This window comes from Pipistrellus kuhlii, unplaced genomic scaffold (assembly GCF_014108245.1).
Source record: "Pipistrellus kuhlii isolate mPipKuh1 unplaced genomic scaffold, mPipKuh1.p scaffold_m20_p_3, whole genome shotgun sequence".
NCBI lineage: Eukaryota > Metazoa > Chordata > Mammalia > Chiroptera > Vespertilionidae > Pipistrellus > Pipistrellus kuhlii.
In genome coordinates this window covers 161,474,055-161,491,241 of record NW_023425529.1, presented here as the reverse complement: position 1 = coordinate 161,491,241, position 17,187 = coordinate 161,474,055, and the positions used below count along the sequence as shown (strand labels likewise).

The window sequence follows — 17,187 nt, the reverse complement described above, 5'->3', positions numbered from 1 at the left end:
GACATGGGACAAGTTTGGTCTTAAGATCTGGGTGAGGAGAGACTTGGATACAAAAATATCCACAATATAAAGCAAAATATAATCTTCAAAGGCAAGAGCAGACACTATTTGGCACCAGCTTAAGATCTTCTTTTCTAAGTTTGTAAGCAAGCAGGCAGCTACTAACCCAGAGCGCTGCACACACAGGTGATAAGATAAAGCAGCACACAAGTGAGGTGACCCTAACTTGCAGCAGCTCACACAGGTGACCTGATGCTACGCTACAGAAGAGCATGCTGTGGGACTGAGCTCAGCTCTGACGGCTGTAGCTCACTTCTCAGTGGAGAGCTCTCAGCAAGAAATTCAAGTTGTTAACTGGCTGTCTGGCCTATAGTCTCCAGTCTCCCCTAATGGAGTCAAGGGTCCATTAAGTTGTAAAACCAGTGCAATCAGTGTCATCTCCGGGGATGTTACTACTTAGAGAACAACTTGTTGAATTAAATATTCAAACTTCTCTTTTAATGAATTGATGCAGGGGCCAGGTCAGATGGCATGAGAAGTCTAGCTTCTAAGCCCACAGTTCCTCAAAGATGCCTTCGGAAATATGTAGATATCTCCTGGAAGAGATATTCTAATAACGTGAATGCCTTGGGCATACATTCTTAATGTGACATTGCCCCTTTTCAAGTGATGCCCTTTTTGATGGTAAAAGGAAGTTAAGGAAGATTCTGGGGCACATCCCGTGGGTACCAGCACTGTGACCAAGCAGTCCAGGAGAATGCATAAGTGGGGCAGGAGACGGTTTGTGGATAACGGATGCATTGCTTCCTGAAACTGTGATCATTACTGCAGGCTCAGGGCTGCTGCATGATCAGCTCCTAGACTTCACATTTGTAAGGGGGAAAATATCAAGACAGAAAGATTTCCACAATGCAATGCCTTTCTTTTGGAAAAATTTGAACAGCTTAAACTCACAGGAGAGTCCTTCATTTGTGCACAGTGAAATAACCTTCTACAGTTGGGCAAGTGTTAGCACATCCACCTGAACTGTTTTAAAGACCATGGAATGTATGCTTCCCATGTCCTGCTGAACTTACTGGTAAAATCTCTGATTCCATGTGTATGAGCAGTGTTCCTATTATAAACTATTTTATGTCCCATGATATTTAGGGCAAGTCTCACTGGTGGAGCCCACTCTTATTCATATAGGATAAGCTGGTTCAGAGGAGGGAAGCATGTGGATAAAAGGCCCAGCTTTAGTCCGGCTGGCATAGCTCAGTGTTTGAGCATCAACCGATGAACCAGGAGGCCATGGTTAGATTCCTAGTCAGGGCACATGCCCGGGTTGCAGGCTCAATTCCTAGCAGAAGTGTGGAGGCAGCTGATCAATGATTCTTATCATTGATGTTTCTATTTCTCTCTCCCTCTTCCTCTCTGAAATCAATAAAATTATATTAGGGGAGGGGGGAAGGAGAGAGAAGAGAGAGATACAGCCAGCTCAGCTCCCAAGGCAGCCGGGGCACTGCCACCAGGCTCAGCATTCAGCACATAGAACTCTACTCTTTTGAAAAATAACACACAGGGCAAGGATATGCCTTTAGTAACCTCCATGGTCTTAGTGGAGAAAACAAGGTATTACTGGTTCTATCAGAAAAAAGTCAGAATGGCTGTTTAATGAAAGGTACTTTGTGTATTTACTCCCCATTGAAATGAAATTCTCTCCACATGAGTGTTAGATAAGGACCGACATAAAATTCCCCAGCATGCCCTCAGATCACTATTTTAGGCTGAGTCTGTTTAGTTCCAGGGTAGTGACTGCGTTTGGTTGCTCACCAGGCAACTTTGCAAAGAGATAAACATAGCCTGGTATTGCCTAGTTTTAAGAAACCAAATAGAACAAGATCCCACATCACTTGATAAAATGAATTTTGAAGGTGCATTCGTAAATTGAACTTAGCAGTATTTATTGAGCAGTCACTGGTAGTGTTGTGGTGAATATTACTGCTGAGAAAAGCATAGGCTCTGCATTTAGGATGCTTGTAGTCCAGCCAGGTCAGAAGGCAGACAGCTCATCTGACTGAGGCAACCAGCACAGGCTTCCTACCAGGTGGCTGTTGAGCTGTCCTTGGAACAGAACCAATGAGCCAGAGGGCTTCTAAGGGTAGAAGTTCCTACCAGGTGAAGAACTTCAGGTAGAAAAGCCCACACTAGGTAGACAGCCTCCCGGTGAGAAGGTCCATTCTGAGCACTTTCTGAGGCTGCTGGGAATGAAAGCTAGGAAGGCAGCTCAGGGCTTCCATGAAAAAACCCTGGGAAGGTGTGGCGGCCTGACACCGAACAGGAGCCACCAGGCCCAGCCAGGACAGTGAGCGCTCCAGGGCCCTAAGAAGACCGACACGGTGGCAGGATGATAGAAAGGCAGAGACTGCGATGATGGAGATCTTGGAAAGCAGGTGCTGTGTGAGAGGACTGAGAGGAGGAGGAGGAAGAGACACTTTGGAGAGAGGCTCTGCAGGCCCTGTAGTCAGCCTAAGGTGCCTGGGAGAGACACAGGAACACAAGCAGCTGAGGCACGAGTCACCTGCAGTGGGTGTGAGGGGCTGTGCGACCTACAGTTGTTTCATCTATGTGTTTGTTTGTTTGTTTGTTTTAAAAAAAAGAATAGTTAAATCTTTAAAGCTCCTGAAGAATGTGAGCATCAGGAAAAACCCCCAGCACAATGTATAATTTAAGACATCAAAGAAAAAGAAATTCCTACCTGTACCAGATTTTACAATTACACTCATTCTCCTTCTTACAGAGTCAAAACTCAAAACTTCCAGCAATTCAAACCTGAAAAATAGATGAAAAATTGTCTTTAGTGCCCATCTGGCTCTGTAGGTCCTAAAATCTGGGTATTTATCAGGCTTTCCACAGAGGAATGTCTGGGGCAGGCCTCTCCCCACCACGCCCAGGCCTTTGAAAACATCACCTCCATCCATGCCCCGCCACATCTCTGCCTGGGGGAGCACAGCTGACAGCAGCCGGGGCGGGGGGGGGGGGGGGGGGGGGGAGGGAATGGGAGAGAATTTGGAGGTAGGGCAGTTTTCTCCAGACACACTGGAATGTCTGGATTCGTGTGACTGCTGATCTGGCTCCACTACTGTCACCAGTGCCCTTTGGGGACAGAGGGTGGCTAGGGCCAGGCACTTATCTCCTCACCACTATGATCCTGGCCTTGTACATCCTCCCACCCCCAGCCTGCATTACAGATGCTCATGGAGTTTGTGCATCAAAAAAACTATCTATCTTTTGCACTGATTCACCTTCCTAAATTCTGTTGAGTGCAGATCCATAGGTTGTATAAGAGCTTTTTTTTTTTTTAAATTAATTTATTGATTAAGGTATCACATATTTGTCCTCAACCCCCCATTCTAATCCCCCTTCCACTCATGCCCCCACCCCTCTATTGTACTTGACCACTGGTTAGGCTCATATGTGTGCACTTAAGTCCTTTGGTTGATCTCTCCTTTTTATCCCCGCCCTCCCTTTGAGGTCCAACAGTCTGACCCTTGAGAATAAACCAGTGTCCTTTCAATTGATAAAAGTCATCAGAAGACTTCTGTCTGAAGTTTGAAATGTTGAAAATAGCTGAGCCACCTCTGACATTACCTCTGAAAACTCCTTAGGGTCTAGACTCCAGCTAGGGCTCAGAAGTGACAGTGAAACTTCTGTGATGTCATCCCCGCTCACAAGCTGAGGAAGGGGTTCAGAACTGGCCTCCCCAAGAGGTGGCACTTTGGCAGGTGGGTGGATTATTTTGAGCTGAAGAAAATCTAGATGTTGCAGAGAAACTTTTATCTCGCCCTTAAATAAATTAAATTAGGGGCCTTGCCCATAATAAGAGCTATCAGCAGCCCTGACCAGGTGGCTCAGTCGGTTGAAGTGTTGTCCCATACACCAAAAGGTTGCATGTTCGAATATGAGTCAGGGCATATACAGGTGCAAACAGGAGGCAACCAATCAATGTTTTTCTCACACACTGATTTCTCTCTCTCTCTCTCAAAATCAATGAAAACAAGGATTAAAAAAAAAAATAAGAGCTATCACCAGAGATAACATTTTTTTGAATCTATTTCTATGGAAAGGTAAACATCTAGTTACTGAATCCTTGCTCTTCTTATCATCCTGCGAATGAGCTCCCCTCTGAAGTCCCAGGGCAGGGCTGGGGAACCTTTTTTCTGCCAAGGTTATTTATAACCTCATTCTCGGGCCATCCAACACTATCAGCTTAAAAATTAACCCGCTATATTTGGTCAAACATTTAATTGACTCACACCTAGTGCTTTGGAAAACAATTCTGCATTACCTCACAATATAATGTACACTATTCTTACCTTTCAATGTGATCATCCCTGTTTAATATCTCCATGTAGTTATCCCTTAGCCGCAGGTATGTAAAACCAAGTCTGTAAAGGAGAAGGCCAACCCAGTGGTTAATTTGAAATTTTGATATTCCTTTTTCAATAAAATATTTCTGTTTTACATTCTGGCAAAGCTTTCTTTTCGAAAAAGAAATACTCCTGGTAAAACAGAGGAAGTAAACTGAATTATAAACTTAGGAAATTATAATTCTGAACTTATTCACCACCTCACAAAAATTCTCCAAGGACCAAGTGAATTTCTGACTTACTCTCCTAAGCACTACAGGGGTGAGGTCCATTTTACTGGTAGGCATTAACAGGTTTCAGAAAGACAGCAGGTGTGTGGAGTGGTCCCTGTCTATACCGACCCAGATTTACTCACTGATCAGTGGGGTTGTTCAGCAGAGGTTACACGTCAGGATTAGAAGGACCCTGAGAGACTGTCATCCTCCAGACCAACTCTCACTTAACTGATGAGGACACTAGCTCTACAGCAGGCTGCCAGTCAACAACATCTGCAGAGCCCTTAATCTAACACCCTCCTTCTCTATGTAGAGCCATGGGCTGTTAGGCACAGGCCTGGAGTGGGGGCAGGAAGAGGGCGTGGCTTCCGGACTCCAGGAGCTTACAGCTGTGGGAGGTGAAAGGTATCAACCTAAGGACAGCATGGAGCCATAATTTTAGGAAGGCACCATTGGACCTTGGGACCCTACGCAGGCAGGAGCTGGGGAAGGGGGGGTGAGAGGGAGGAGGCAACTGAAGGAATGACTTCTTGGAAGGTGAGTCTAGAACGACAGGCAGTAGCAGCCTGTCCTCACTTCTGATATCAATGACTGAGTGTGGCTTAATTTCTGAACACACATTTTCCGAGAGAAATCTAGCTTTGAGAAGTCTCCTATACATACGTATGGATTTATACACTTAATTGACACGATTTACATACTTACATCACTATTCAAACTGCAGGGGAAACATACATTAGTTTAGTCAACAATAAAAACACTTTTAATTAGAGGAGAGGTGTTCAAACACCCACTTATCAATGGCAGCAAAGAGGGGAGATTAGTACCGTTTGTGTTAAATTTGAATTGTAAGCTGTGATCTTTAGGACATTTCCCTTGACTTGAAATTATGCCAGATATCTGGAATATCTGAAGTACTTTTCCAAGTATTTGCTTAAGTGTTGTATGTCATGAGGCAGCAAACACTCCCAATAAAATGATACTGAAGGAGGGTGCAAGAAGCACACAGACTTAATACAATAGGATACAGAGATAAGGGAAGCTGCCGGTAAAGAGAACCCCAGCACCCCAGCTTAATCCCTCTTCCTGTTGTGTGACTTTGGGAAAGTTGCTTAACATCTCTGGGCATCAGTTCTTTAGGACGGATGAGGAAGACTTTTCATGAGGGTGCCTAAGGTTGCTTGCATCATTAAAAGCCTGTGTTTAATTGGAAAGGCCTCTAACCTTCTTACTGAAGAAGCGAGGAGGAAAAGCTACCCATGTAAGACAGTGACAAACACTGGCAGCTGTGACCAAGATGCTTCTCACACTGACGGCAGGTGGTGGAGGTTCTGGGGACACTGAGCACAAAGGCAGTACCTGCTCAGCTCAGCCCTCAGGAAGCCTCCCAGGCACAGGGGCCTGACTCAGGACAGGCCCAGTGTGAGTCCAGGAGGAGTACATGATTGGGGTGGAAAAGAACTCCAGGACCGGCTCAGCACACCCTTCACAGCTGCGACCAGACTCGCGTGCAGCCAGAGACGTACCTCTGGACACCCTCCACTAAGGCCACCTCGTCGGGCGAGGACGATATGTACACACAGGATTTCGCCGAGTCTGGTGACTTCCTGGAGCTGTCCACGTCGTCAAAGTCATCCTTCACCTGGATGGTGTGGCACAGGCAGAGGGCCCGGAAAAACAGCTCTTCACGCTCCTATAGAAACGCAGGACAGAAAAGCACACACCTATGGCATATCGGCTTAAAGGAGGAGGAAGCCAAACAGAAGACAATAATAAGGCAGGACATGCAACTCCTAAGGGTTAGGGAAAATTAGTTTTGCCTCTGGTGGTCAGAAGGTAGAGTGTAACTGTGGCTTTTGTTCATTCTTGAGCACTTCTGTGGGAGCTTCGATCAAGACCAATGGGCCATGAAGACGGAAAGGAAATGTAGTGAGAGGAAGCGACAGGTTCAAGGTCATAAGAGAACACGGCCGGGCGGAGCCTTGGGCAGTGGAGGCTGCACTGCAGGGCATCTAGGAACCTGGGTTCCCTGGGGTTCTGAGATGCCACAGTGGCTGACGGGGGACAAGGAGGGCTGGACCTGCATCACATGTGCTAGGCAGGGGAGTTCCAGCAGATGGCCGGAGGGTGCCATGCCTGTGGAGCACCTCATGAAATCCATAGACCTGTCCTCTCCTCTCCTCTCCGACTGGGTGAAATCACTTGAAGCACATGTGTTTGTGTGTGTGTGTGTTGGGGGTGGAGGTTCGCTTGGTCACAACAGGCAGTCACAGCCCAGCCCATTAAGGCAGCCATCCTTGGTGTCTTAGGGGACACCACACAGGACTCTGCGGTCACCAAGCATTCTGGAATGGTCTCCTGGCTGACCACTGCTAAGGGTCATGGCTGCCTCCTAGAAATGATGAGATCTGAAGCCACCGCATTTGGTGTATGTGTGTGTGAGTGCATTGTGTGTATGGCCTATATCTGTGTGCACACATATGAAGATATGTGCACGGGGTATATCTACATGTTCATGGTCTGTAAGTACATCATGTGTGAGTGTGGGGCAAGGGCTCTGTGTGCATGTCTATGTGCACATATGTGCATGTGAGCTCACATGTATGTGCATGTGGGTTTGGGTGCGAGTGTGAGCACGTGTATAGTATAAGCACATGTGGTATGCAGGTCATTCTGACACAGCTGACCGTTTTCCTGCTTGTCCACATTTTTAAAGCTGTTCCTAATATGGCGTGACTGGTCAGGTTAACTGGTGGGAAATGTGGCACCTTACCATTCTTCTCACTCAAGTTGCAGGAAGATTCATGTCCTTCCTGGATCCCAGAAGCAGAGGGGATACCAGGCTACTTTCTGACCTGAGACCACGTGACAGTGTTGGTCCCAAAGGGCAAACACCTACCCTCCCACAGACCCCTGGGGAGGAGTCGATCATGTCGATGCCGGTGGCGCCAGGGAGGACCTGCCCGTTGCAGATGGCGTGCGGCACGTAGACGTGGCCCTCGATGCAGCACTCCTTGAACTCCATGTTGTTCTCGGTGAGAGTGCCCGTCTTGTCTGTGAAGATGTACTCCACCTGCGGACACAAGGCCTGGCTGGGGTGCTGGCTCGGGTCCACACGCCCCTCTCCGAGGAGAGAAGGAGCAGCAGGCTGTCTCAGACCCCCGGCAGCTGTGATTCCTGACATCAGTGTTTTACCCCAAACCTACCCCTTCACCAGGTACCTACCTGACTTCTTTCAACGCGAGCATACACACTAACAGTGAATATTTCACCACGCTCCCTCCCCTACAACAAGCCTCTCCACCGACCTCTGGAGCGCCTGTGTCAGAGAGTCGTTCTTAGCCTTGCTCTGAGGCAGAATGATTTGCTGCACTGAACATAACTCTCCGTTTATCTTCTTACAGAAAAAAAATTTCTTTCTTCCAGGAATTTCTCTGGAGTGTACAATATATACCATTTACTACTGCCAAGGGAATGAACTCCATGGAGGTGATGATATTCTAATACTGAGCCACCAGCTTACAATTAGCACATTGCTGACTGGGACAGTACTCCACGAGGGGTGGACAGTGTCTCAGAGGAATGATTTTAAGGTCAAAGTCATGAACAAGCAAAATATCATCGTTTAGTAACAAGTATCCTTGCCCCGAGGAGGTGAAGCAATATACAGCTATCAGCGTCTAACCATCTATTTTCAGACCAGTGTTTGGGAAGGAAGTGGATTTCAGCTACTAGTTGAAAATAGCTGTTTACAAAAAAAAAAAAAAAAAAAAAAAAAAAACCTACTCAAAATTTCTTCCTGTAACAAAAAATAATAGCAGCATTTATCAAATGCTCTTTCATGCAAAAGGTTAGACTGGGGTAGCGGGAAGGCTCCCACTGAAGGCCAGAGGACCAAGGCGAGGTCAGGGGCACAGGCCTCTCCCCAGTATGGGCTCCGCGCCCCCCCCACCCGCCATCCAGGTGATCCCGGATGACCATGACTCCTGCCCGGAGCAGTTCCATTAGACACTGTGGTGGGTGCCTCATCTCTGTTATCTCGTTCAAACCCCACTGCACTCTGGCAAGGCAGGTGCCTTTATTACGCCCATTTTATAGATCGAGAAGCTTGGTGTGCAGCTCAGTGTGCACAGCGCTCATGCCACCTGCCCCAGGCCATGAAGTCATCAATGTGGAGCAGGATTTCTATGTGGGGATTTTGAACCCTGCAATACATCCAGCTACTGAAACTCGCCAGGGTCCCACTTTGCTCGTCTTTAAAATGAGGATAACGGGCTCAGTGTCATAACCGAAGGAAATCATGGATGAAAGCCAAGTGCAATGCCTATGAAATAGGTACTCAATCCACATTAGCTCACCTTTACCCCTTCACTTTGGTTCACAGTATGAGCACCATTTAGGTCACAGATGAGCGTATCTCAACCAGTTAATGTAATTAATTTTGCATAATTATAAATATTTTTTAAAAAGCAGTAACAACTGTCATACAAATAAAGTTTAAAAAAAAAAAAACCTAACAATTTTGTTGTTGTCTTTCCCTAGTTACAGGTTCTATCTCTCTACACTAATTAAAATGGAAAAGTTGCCATCTGGCCATCTGGATGATTTTGCCTGCGTGACAGGAATCATTCAGAATCAAGACACCTGGGAACATAAAATGGAGGGACTTGGTCGTCACAAGATCAGGAAAGACATTTCAGAAGACACTGACCTGTCCTAACTCTTCGTTTAAATCCGAGGTGTTGACCACAGGCCTTTCGCCCAAGTCCTCGTCAAACATCTCTTCGTCCCAGGTGATGAAATAGGAGCCGAGGAACTTCTGCATCTCCACGGTGACGTACATGGACACGGGGATGATGTAGTTGAACAGAACCATGAAGGCCAGGAAGTCCGTGAACGCCCTGAGAAACTGAGAGAACATCACGTGATTGCCCACGGACTCACACCAACACCACAACAATGTAAGGCTTAGGCACAGACCACCCAAGGGCAGACTTTAAATGCAAGGATTTCAAATCCAAAGATAAGGCTCATCAGGGGCTGCAGTGGCCAGTGGATGACTTGCCTGTCACTTAATTTTAGTGCTGCGATGGCCCCAGGCCAGCCAGGCCTCTGGCCGTGGAAGGGTGAAGGATTAAGTCACCAGTTAGACGGTCACTTTGCCAGGAGACAGAAGGCCTCCCAGCTGAGAGCCAGTAGGAAGCTTTACATTGTGTGTATCCCACATTTCCTTTGAGACTCTGACAAATGACCAACTGACTCTGTAATAACTCACAGATGCCAAAAACATCAGTTCGATACAAAGGTTTTTCTATATAGTCTGTTCTTACCACTAAGACATTTAGTTTTAATGGGAGGCCCAATTAAACACAGGAAAGAAGTGGGGACCCTAGTCTGGATTTGCATAAATCCTAGTCTAGACTCAGTGGGCCCTGGTCTGGATTTGTTCCAGACCTACTCTGCATGCAGTGGTCCCTGGCCTGGATTTGTTTCAGACATGCTCTGTACTGAGTGGGCCCTAGTTGGAGTTTACACCCAGTTCTGGCCTGCACTGAGTAGACACTGCCTGGATTTGTACAACTCCACTCTGTACTGATGGACACTGTTATAGAGTTGCACATGGCTCAGATCTGGACTCACTGGGCCCAACCAGAAAACTATTCTGTTTTAAGTAGAAGAGGTTCGATCAAATTATTTTAATATACTGGTTTGGGGCAAAATACTTTTGATAAACATTTTTCATTTGAAAAATGAAAGTAATTCTTATCATAGTTTCCATATAATTGTCTCTTTTTTGTCCACATACATACCATAAGTAAATACCATTTACCTCACAATCATTAATGAGCATTCACTGAGCATACTCTAAGTCAGCAGTTCTTAACCTGTGGGTCGTGAACCCTTTGGGGTCTAACGACTCTTTCACAGGGGTTGCCTAAGACATCCTGCATATCATTACATTACGATTCATAACAGTAGCAAAATTATAGTTATGAAGTAGCAATGAAAATAATTTTATGGTTGGGGGTCACCACAACATATTAAAGGTCATGGTATTAGGAAGGTTGAGAACCACTGTTCTAAGTATAAACATTGCTCTGGGTTCTGGAAACATCCAGATGATTTTAAAGTGTATCCATATGAATTTACTATTGGGAACTAATATCTTTCCAGACTTGCATATTCAAATCCAAAGAATGCAAAAGCAACCAGTATCTACAGCTAGAGAGGCAACCGATGGTTTCCATATCAATGCATGTACTTATTATAAAGAATGGATCAGCCACAACTTGATCATGTTAACACATTTTCATAACAGCAGCCCACAGGGAATCGATTACTGAAAAGGAAATCAGTGTCCATACCAGGTTCCTCTGTCTTTCTGCTTCGGTTCTCTGATTATACCACGGCTCATCTCGGGATGGTTCACTCTGCCACACGTATTTCAGGACAGTATTTATCAGCGCTTTGCTGATGAGAATGCAGAGGTACACTATGAGGAACACATTCATTGATCTAAAACAGAAGACAGTAATATTTACTTAGTTACTGCTCCATGAAGAATTGAGAGTTGTACACCTGTGGGTCGAGATGAACACGTTGTGACAAAACAGATTAGGAATAAATGGCACAGCAATGAGTGCCATTCAAAGACCCTTCTTCTCCCAATCCACTGACAGTGAAAATAACGTAAGCTCATTTCTGAGTCTCCTCTGTGGTTACTGACATGTGATACTAGACACCACAAGGGAAACAGCTCAGTTAAGGAAAGTTCTGTTAACAGGAGAGAAATTCCACACAACCGCATTGTTGACACAGGTTTCTGTATGGTCTAGGTCTCTATCATTTAAAGAACATCCAGAAACAAATTTCTTCTACCTTTAAGCATCAACCAATGAGTTTCAAATTTAGAGCTGACCACCAGGAAGGGAGGAGAGACAGAGGGAAGTCCACACTAAAAGAAATGCCCTCAGCATAAGAATAACACTCAGTCTGTAGCCAAGGTCTTAGCAGACCTCATGAAGAAGGGGTGATTTTCCAAAATCTATTTCTGAAACTTATTTGTCAATGTAGACATCTGGAAACAAAGCGTTCTTGCTTAAGAGCCAAGTCTGCATTTTGGTATTTGATGAAGCCAGAGATAGACTGGGACCTGGGATCACATTTCAAGACTGGCGTTCTGAGAGTGGGCAAAAGACACCCCGTCAGTCAGTCTTCCCCTCCCAAATCCGAAAACAGCACACATTTCTCTGTTAAAAAATTTGTAACCACTCAGTGGCCCACTTCAAGTCAAGGATACACTTTAACAAGAGGCAAAGACAGGGAAAATCTGGGCCACATTTTCTTACATATGCAACTCTCTCCTTGACGTATTTTTACAGAGATTTTATGGTTTAATAAAAAGAAGAAAGACTCTGTTCTCCCCGCTAATGCTTTGCTCAGGAAAACAGGTTGTTTCAATACCCCAAATTAAAAATGACCCAACTCTGACTTTTACATGAAATGAGGGGAGAAACTGTTGAGCAACTGCAAATGACTTCAAACTGGGACTTTTGGGGTGTCCGGGGTGTCCACATGAGGGAGCCTGCAGAAGTGGGCTAAAGGTGTGTGGCTATTTACACACACACACACACACACACACACACACACACACACACACCAGATAAGACAGTCGATCTAAGTGTTCAGCTCTACTGCCTATCTAGACACCATGAAGGAATTGCTAGTCAGGCCAAGAGAAAAGTGTTTTCATATCTACTGTGGTTTGGCCTCGTAAGTCACAGATTTTAACCCACTTCACATGATGGGGACTGAACCTTACTTTTCTACAGCGGACCGTTTCTGGGATTTTGATTGATAATTTAGTGCCATCTTGGTTTCCATGCCCGTATAAATAGCAACACCTGTAAAGCAGAGAACAAATGTCAGAACAGTAACACAAATGTATTGAATACTTGTCTTTACATAGTAAGTTACATACAGCTATGGTGACAATGGAACTTAGAGTAAAAGGAATTATATTCTTTATTTCACTGGGCAGGCTAGCTGTTCATAAACAGAGTCACACAATAGGGTTCTTTAGACTGAAGAAATACTTAAAAAAAAAATATTTCCTGCACAGAGAACAATCTGTATCTTTTATAATAAAGTTCAGATATTAATCAATTTGGGTTTCCCCACAAAAGGGTACAGCAATTTTAATTAAAAATTTATTTTAATTAAAACATAAGCAACAACCCACACAGAAATGGGAGATACTAGTAAAGAAATAAAGCCACTTAAAAAAAATGTTACAAAATATGCTGTGTGGATTCTTTCATGGATTAACTTTGTTTCTGAGTCAAAAATCTGTAGACACTTAATATATAAGCAATATTCTCAGATGTCATTGCTTTATGGATTGTGGTTATACCTCAATACATCAATACTGCTTTTCTTAGTGATGCAGAATTATTGCTGCCATCAAGTCTACAGTACTTCAAAGTACAGAAGATGCTTTCATGGTACCACTATTGTAATTACTTAACATACCCTTAATTTTAGAGGCTATCCTATATAATAAAAGGGTAATATGCAAATCAACAGAATGGCAGAACAACTGGTCACTGTGATACATGACCACCAGGGGGCAGACGCTTGACACAGGAGCTGCCCCTTGGTAGTCAGTGTACTCCCACAGGGGGAGCACCGCTCAGCCACAGCTGGGCTGACACCTGGCATGCACAGTGGCCTGCCTCTGTGGCAGCACTAAGGATGTCCGACTGCAGCTTAGGCCTGGGGAGAGGGCCTAAGCTGTCAGCCAGACATCTCCGAGGGCTCCCAAACTGCAAAAGGGCAAGACTGGCCTGAGGGACCCCCTCCCCCCCAGTGCATGAATGTAATGCACTGAGCCTCTAGTTAATAATAATTCACTAATTAAAACATTTACCGAAGATCTTCTCAGTGTTCTTTAGTGTGGCTCCTCTAAGAAGCACATTTTCCGATCCTAATGATCTGTAAAGACAAGAATGACCAGAAAGAAGCAGGGCAATGGAGAAATCAATGTGAGAGGCATGCTACATGGTAAAAATCAACTCACTTGTCTAACAGACTTCATTTTAAGACAGTGGTTCTCAAGCTTTCTAATGCTGCAACCCTTTAATACAGTTCCTCATGCTGTGGTGACCCCCGACCATAAAATTATTTTCGTGGCTACTTCATAACTGTAAGGTAAACAATGTAAATATCTGTAATGAATCGTAATATAAGTATCTGTGTTTTCTGATGGTCTTAGGCTCTACAGCAGCGGTCCTCATCCTGTGGGTCGCGACCCACAGGTGGAGAACTGCCAACAGGGTCGCCTAAGACCATCGGAAAACACAAATATTTACATTACGACTCATTCACAGTAACAAAGTGACAGTTATGAAGTACCCACAAAAATAATTTTGTGGTTGGGGGTCACCACACATGAGGACCTGTATTAAAGGGTCGCGGCATTAGAAAGCTTGAGAACCGCTGACACTGGTTTGGCTCAGTGGCAGAGCATCGGTCTATGGACTGAAAGGCCCCGGGTTCGATTCCGGCCAGGGGCATGTACCTTGGTTGCGGGCACATCCCCGGTAGGGGGTGTGCAAGAGGCAGTTGGTCGATGTTTCTCTCTCATGGACGTTTCTAGCTCTCTATCTCTCTCCCTTCCTCTCTAAAAAAAAAAAATCAATAAAATATGTAAAAAAAAGAAAGCTTGAGAACCATTGTTGTTAAGAGGAAGTTGTTTGAATGTACATTTGCTTATATTTAGATTACGAAAGTCTATGTGGGGCAGCGTGTGTGACCCTGGCCTGCTGGAAGTTAAACACCGGCTCCGCGGGAAGAATTTTGCGGAGCTCTAGCTCTGCGGGCGCCCGCTCTCCTGGTGCAGCACATGTCGGCATGCTCCCAGACCGACCGACCGAGCCGGGTCTGAACATCTTAACAACATTCTATGAGCGATCGCTTTGTGAGGGTGGTGGGCTGACAAGTGGGGTCCCTGCACCAGTGCCATCAGCGGCATCGGACAACTTGTCTGAAGAGTCACCTCGACAGACTGAATCAGAAACCTGCTCCTAACAGGTATCAGGTTTCAGGACCACTGGACGGGAAGACCCCTACATGTTCTGGAAAAGCGAAAGGGTGGTGCCTCTGAGTCATGTGGCGTCAAGCCGTTCCTGTCACGTCCTGTGTCTATCACTCAGTGTGTTTCATGGAATACAATCACCCTTTAAAGGTGAGGGCTGGTGCCCATCAGTAAATGAATGGATTAAAAAGCTGTGGGACATTTATACTATGGAGAACTATGCAGCTGTAAAAAAGTGGGATCCCTTAGCCTTTGGAACAGCATGGATGGGTCTGGAAAATATTATGCTAAGTGAAATAAGCCAATGTGAGGAAGATAAATATCACATGATCTCACTTATTTGTAGAATCTAATGGAAAAAATGAACTGACCAACAAAATAAGACCTGAAGCATGGAGGTATGGAGCAGACTGACTTCGATGTAGGGTTGGGGGAACAAGAAGAGATAAGCCAAATAATTTAAATATTTATAGGCATAGCCCATGGTCAGAGGCAATAGGGTAGTGAAGACCTGGGGAGAGGTGGGAAGGGCTGGGAGGAGACAGGGGGGAAATGGGATATGTCTGTAATACTATCAACAAAAAATATATTAAAAGTAAATAAATAAAGGTGAAGGCTGAAATACTCTGTGTTTCTTATAAACACAGGCAGTCAAGTCCACAGAGACTGTCTAAATGAATCTGGAACAATCCATGCATTTTCTACTTTGAGGAGAAACAGGCAACAACCAAGGAATTTAAAAAGCACGCAGTAAGACAAGCCCTAAGCACTCAACACTCAGCAGGGAGTGGCCCACAACACCTCTGCCTCCTGGAGGTACAGTTCCCCTCACTGATGGAGTAATAATTTCTTCTCCTTTCCCAAGAGGAAAAGGGAAACGTGAAGCAGAATCCAACTTTACACAGTTTGCTATTGTCAGCATTCTCACCGTTTTCTTTGGGAGGGAAAGAGTTGAAAGCATTTGCTGGAATTTCTTTTTACTCCACCAGGGTCTTTTATTTCCTTTAGCCATGGAATGTGGAGAACCTGCTAAATGCTATACACCTCAAATGTGTGCAGTGTATTTAGCTGATACCGGTCAGGACTGTGTCCAGCTTAAGATGAGAAAGAGGGGGCTGCTGAGAAAGAAGACCTGGCTGGGACACAGTTGACCAGGCGAGTCTGCCCAGGGCTGCCTGAGGTGAGGGCCTCAGTCCTCGCCCCTCGGCCTGGTAGCCACATCGAGAGCCTCCAATGCCACATTCCTGCTGCCACCTGGCTATGTTAGAAGCACTGTTGGCCTCTGTGAGCTACACGAACAATAATTCACGTTGAGCGTGCTCATGAAAACAAATGGCCCCTTTAAAAAGTGGCTCTGGGAAGTCTAAAAATAATTTACTTTAAAAAGTACTTTGCTTCCAGTTTGGACAGGAGGATGAAGAAATATTACCCTGAGTGGATTAAGGATTTAGATAAATAATTCATAACTGTCCACACCACAAACTTATAAACATCTTTAAGTACCTAAATATTAACCGTCTGCGGAATAGTACAAATGCATAAAAAGCTAAACGAGAGTTGCTATCAAAACACAAAATGTATTACTAATTATCTTCCCAAGATGTTTGGCATTAAACTTTGTCTAAACAGAAACCATGAAAAGTCTGCCAGTGTTTACTTTGTCGGATTCAGCGATATGAATAAATCATAATCTATTACTTGTTCAAACAGTAATTGTTACAAGACACAGAAATACAGGTCATTTTTCCAAACTAGGAATTAGCTGTAGATTAATATCTATTTAGGAAAGATCATGGCAATGCCTCCATAAATTCTGAAAACTGCCCTAACCAGAGCAGTCGCCTGGGAAGAGAGTCTGCCTGTGGACTTAGGGGTCCCAGGTTCAATTCCGGTCTGGGAGCACAGGCCTGAGTTGCAGGCTCAATAACCAGTGTGGGGGTTGCAGGAGGCAGCCAATCAATGATTCTCACTCATCATTGATGATTCTCTCTCTCTTTCTTTTCCCATTCCTCTCTGAGATCAATAAAAAAATATATATTTTTAAATTTGAAAACTACCAGCTGATAAATAATGATGAAAACAAGCTAAGAAGTGCACAAATTGTTTCCTTTAAACAAATAGTTTTAGGACCTTCAAGGAGATAAGCCCCAACGAATTCTATTAATATTTCAGTAACTTATTATTTTGCGACAATTTCCCATTGAGTTTATTTCTACTTATGAGCAACTTTAAAAAAAAAAAATACACAAAGTACTATCAAGATATTGGCAACTTGGAGATTGCTTAAATCAGGGGGTGGGGAGGATAATTTCTCTAAAAGGTGAGATTTATAAAAAAGGTCAACTCTTCAACTTACTTAAATCAATTTCTTAAACTGTAGATCTCGAATACCTTGGCACCAACGAACTGCCAGGATCTTGAAACAATATCCAGATAAAACATCCGGGGAAGCAGACACAGCACAGAC

At 44.7% G+C, this 17,187-nt stretch overlaps 1 protein-coding gene across 9 annotated transcripts in view; it reads right to left on the bottom strand.

The window, feature by feature from the left end:
* The window catches only part of ATP11A (ATPase phospholipid transporting 11A), a 134,237-nt gene that overhangs the window by 32,509 nt on the left and 84,541 nt on the right, over positions 1 to 17,187 (bottom strand). For all 9 annotated transcript variants that reach the window (XM_036457232.2, XM_036457233.2, XM_036457234.2 and 6 more), the window contains 8 exons: positions 13,554 to 13,618; positions 12,447 to 12,528; positions 10,990 to 11,140; positions 9,336 to 9,533; positions 7,524 to 7,697; positions 6,151 to 6,317; positions 4,356 to 4,427; positions 2,738 to 2,811 (listed from right to left, as the gene is read on the bottom strand). In XM_036457232.2, coding sequence (XP_036313125.1) covers positions 2,738 to 2,811; positions 4,356 to 4,427; positions 6,151 to 6,317; positions 7,524 to 7,697; positions 9,336 to 9,533; positions 10,990 to 11,140; positions 12,447 to 12,528; positions 13,554 to 13,618 — 983 coding nt within the window. The remainder of the gene's footprint in view (positions 1 to 2,737; positions 2,812 to 4,355; positions 4,428 to 6,150; positions 6,318 to 7,523; positions 7,698 to 9,335; positions 9,534 to 10,989; positions 11,141 to 12,446; positions 12,529 to 13,553; positions 13,619 to 17,187) is intronic.